Below are 2,703 nucleotides of genomic sequence, written 5' to 3'. Positions count from 1 at the left end.
CTCGCCAAGACACTCAAGCTTCACCACTTGAACGCTTTGGAAGTTACCGAGAGAGCAAGATCCCGCCCTACCGACGGGTACACAAGGTGAGGAAAGTTCAGCAGAACACGGTCCATCGGGGGACCCCCTCCGTTAGTCGGTGTCTGGGCGCAGTTGGTAAGTTGGATCTGGCAATCTCGCAGATTTTGCTGATCCCGCTACACCACCTAACCGTCTGTGATCTCCATTGTCACACGAAAGTTCCAGATCCACTGCATCCATCATCCCTATACCCTGGATCCAGGTCCCTCAAGGCGGGATCCTCCCTCCATGGATGATCCGAACTCGAAAGTATGGGATCCGGGGTACCTCGCGGTGGATCTTGACTCCTCGTTAGCCGTGGCTACTAGATCCATCTTCAGAGGGCACCGACCATCCTTCCTTCATAGGATCCACACCCGATCCACTCTTGTATAGTATATCCCATATCCATTTAAGTGAATCCAGGTAAGGGTGGATCCGAGCTAAGTCTTGGTGGATCTTGCCTTCTCGTACATCGCTCATACCAGATCCATCGTCATTTCATACGGGGTGCTGCTCGTCATGGCTAATCCACCACCGGCAACTTGCATCCGTGCCACCAGCCCAAATCCTCTCTAATCACTTGAAATTGTCACTGATTCGGGATAGTGACCCCGCGTCAGGCCCATTCTCTTATTTCTGAGAAAGCACTTCACCACACATTGGCGAGACTCTCGGTCGGTGTTGAACGCCTTGGCCGCGTTTTCAGTCTTCACCGTCGCCGTCTTCTCACCTTGTCGCTTGATGTGCTCGTTTGTGAGCACTTTCACAACGTCTTGCGACCGCAGCTCTGCGTTGCTCATCTCCAGATTGAGCACGACGTTCTCGTAGCTCTTGGGGAGACTTCGCAGTAAGCAGATCGCCACGTCCTCGTCCTCCATCTTGGCGCCGATGCTGCTGAGCTTGGCGCTGATGTTGAGGACCTCGTTGCAATGATGCAAGACATTGCCGCCTTCCGACATCTCCATGCTGAAGAGTTGGCGCTTCAGGTAGATGCGACCAGCCTTCTGCGACCCACCATACAGCGTCTTCAAGCGCGTCCACGCGCCCCACGCTTCCTTGCAGTCATCAACTACGTGATGGTAGTCCGCGTTCATGTGGAGCAACATCAGTCCGAACGCAATGTTGCTCGCCTTGACGTAGTCGTCCTTGGTCCGGATGTCCGTGAAGCTCGGCGTCGTTTCCCGGTTCACAACGTGCCATATCGACTTGGTCAGAAACACGCCACGCATGTAGCGGTTCCACGTCGCGTAGTTGTCACCGTTGAACTTGTCGATGGTGACCTTGGTTGAGGCGTCACGGGCAGAGGACATGGTGCTTGGGCTCATAACCTGTTAATGGTGTAGAGGTGTTGGGACGAAGCTTGGAGCTGAACGGGGTGACTTCTGCACTTGATGCGGAGACCGGAGTGAAGGCACTTGAGCGGAAGAAGGAAGATTCGAAAGTGATTGATTTATCGGGGCCTACACAGTCCTCACTACCTAGGTCATCCAATCATTCTACTCATCCAATCATTCTGTACTCGTCCAATCATTCTACTCGTCCAATCATGGATGGCATATACAACTTACCATAATCACAGCGGGATCGTATTGGACCGGTTCAGGTTGACCGGTTAATGGGTACAGCTGGTACACAGTACCAAGACCAGCAACCCTCAATAACTATGCCTAGATCCTTCTAGAACCTTCCATATGCCGTAACATAGGATACTACTCTGGAGTCGATGTACGTGCACATCTTGCACTTCCAACACTCCCCCTCGACGACATGAGTCGTAGCCGTCTTGGTCACGAGCGTACAGCCATTCTGCTGCTCTCCGCATGATGCTTGTCAGCTGCAGCCTCTTCACTGCATACATTCTTGTAGAGTTTACCACCTGCGCGCTGGCCAGCGTATCCGTTGCTGCCGCGTTCGCTAGGTTTCCCGGCTCCCTCATGTTCACCACCACGTCGTCCCTTGACACCTTGTAGCCGTCCTTGAGCCTTGCTTGAGCTTGTTGTTGTTCCCCTTCTCGATCGACCTCTTTCGATCCACCACTCACACCACTCGAAACCACCTCCTTGTGCAGAACTCGCCCGTCCTTTTCCCGAACGCAAAGAGCGACTGCGTGTCCACCGCGCACTTGTATGTTCCGCTCCCCCTGTCGTCGTAGCCCGTTGCTTCCGCGACGACTTGAGCGTGGACTCCCCCAGCGCGTATTCCGCGTACACCGCAGTGCCCATACCAAGCCGTTTGGGCTCATAACCTGTAGGAAATGTAGAATCGAGTCGATGTGAATGACTGGATTGAACGCGTGCCAGACGCGTTTCGGCCCCCGCCGGGGCCTCGTCAGTGGCTTTACCAATCTCGAAGTGAGAACTAACCAACCATCCGCTAACTAAGACCTATCACTATGCCTAGATCCTTCTAGAACCTTCCATATGCCTTAACATAGGATACTACTCTGGAGTCGATGTACGTGCACATCTTGCACTTCCAACAGGCGCCAAAGACAAGCGCGTGTCACTACTGCGGCGAACAAGGACATTGGATCGCCAAGTGTCCGGTGAGGATTCGTGAGAATGCGGAGCGACAGAGGCCGCAACGAGCAAACGTCGCGCGCGATGAAGAAGGGCTAGTTTCTCTTCTTGGTTGGTGGTG

General features: G+C 53.8%; 1 protein-coding gene across 1 annotated transcript; it reads right to left on the bottom strand.

Moving 5' to 3' along the window:
* Positions 1-1,825: 1,825 nt before the first annotated feature.
* On the bottom strand, positions 1,826-2,404 carry PITG_21881 (uncharacterized protein; the record flags this gene model as incomplete). The annotated part of the gene is made up of 1 exon (XM_002996841.1): positions 1,826-2,404. One exon carries the CDS (start codon positions 2,283-2,285, stop codon positions 1,851-1,853), a length of 435 nt encoding a protein of 144 aa, XP_002996887.1.
* Positions 2,405-2,703: the final 299 nt, after the last annotated feature.

The sequence above is a fragment of the Phytophthora infestans genome, genomic scaffold (assembly GCF_000142945.1).
Source record: "Phytophthora infestans T30-4 supercont1.788 genomic scaffold, whole genome shotgun sequence".
Classification (NCBI taxonomy): Eukaryota; Oomycota; class Peronosporomycetes; order Peronosporales; family Peronosporaceae; genus Phytophthora; species Phytophthora infestans.
The sequence above is the reverse complement of the archived record's forward strand: the minus strand, read 5'-3'. Positions and strand labels throughout refer to the sequence as shown.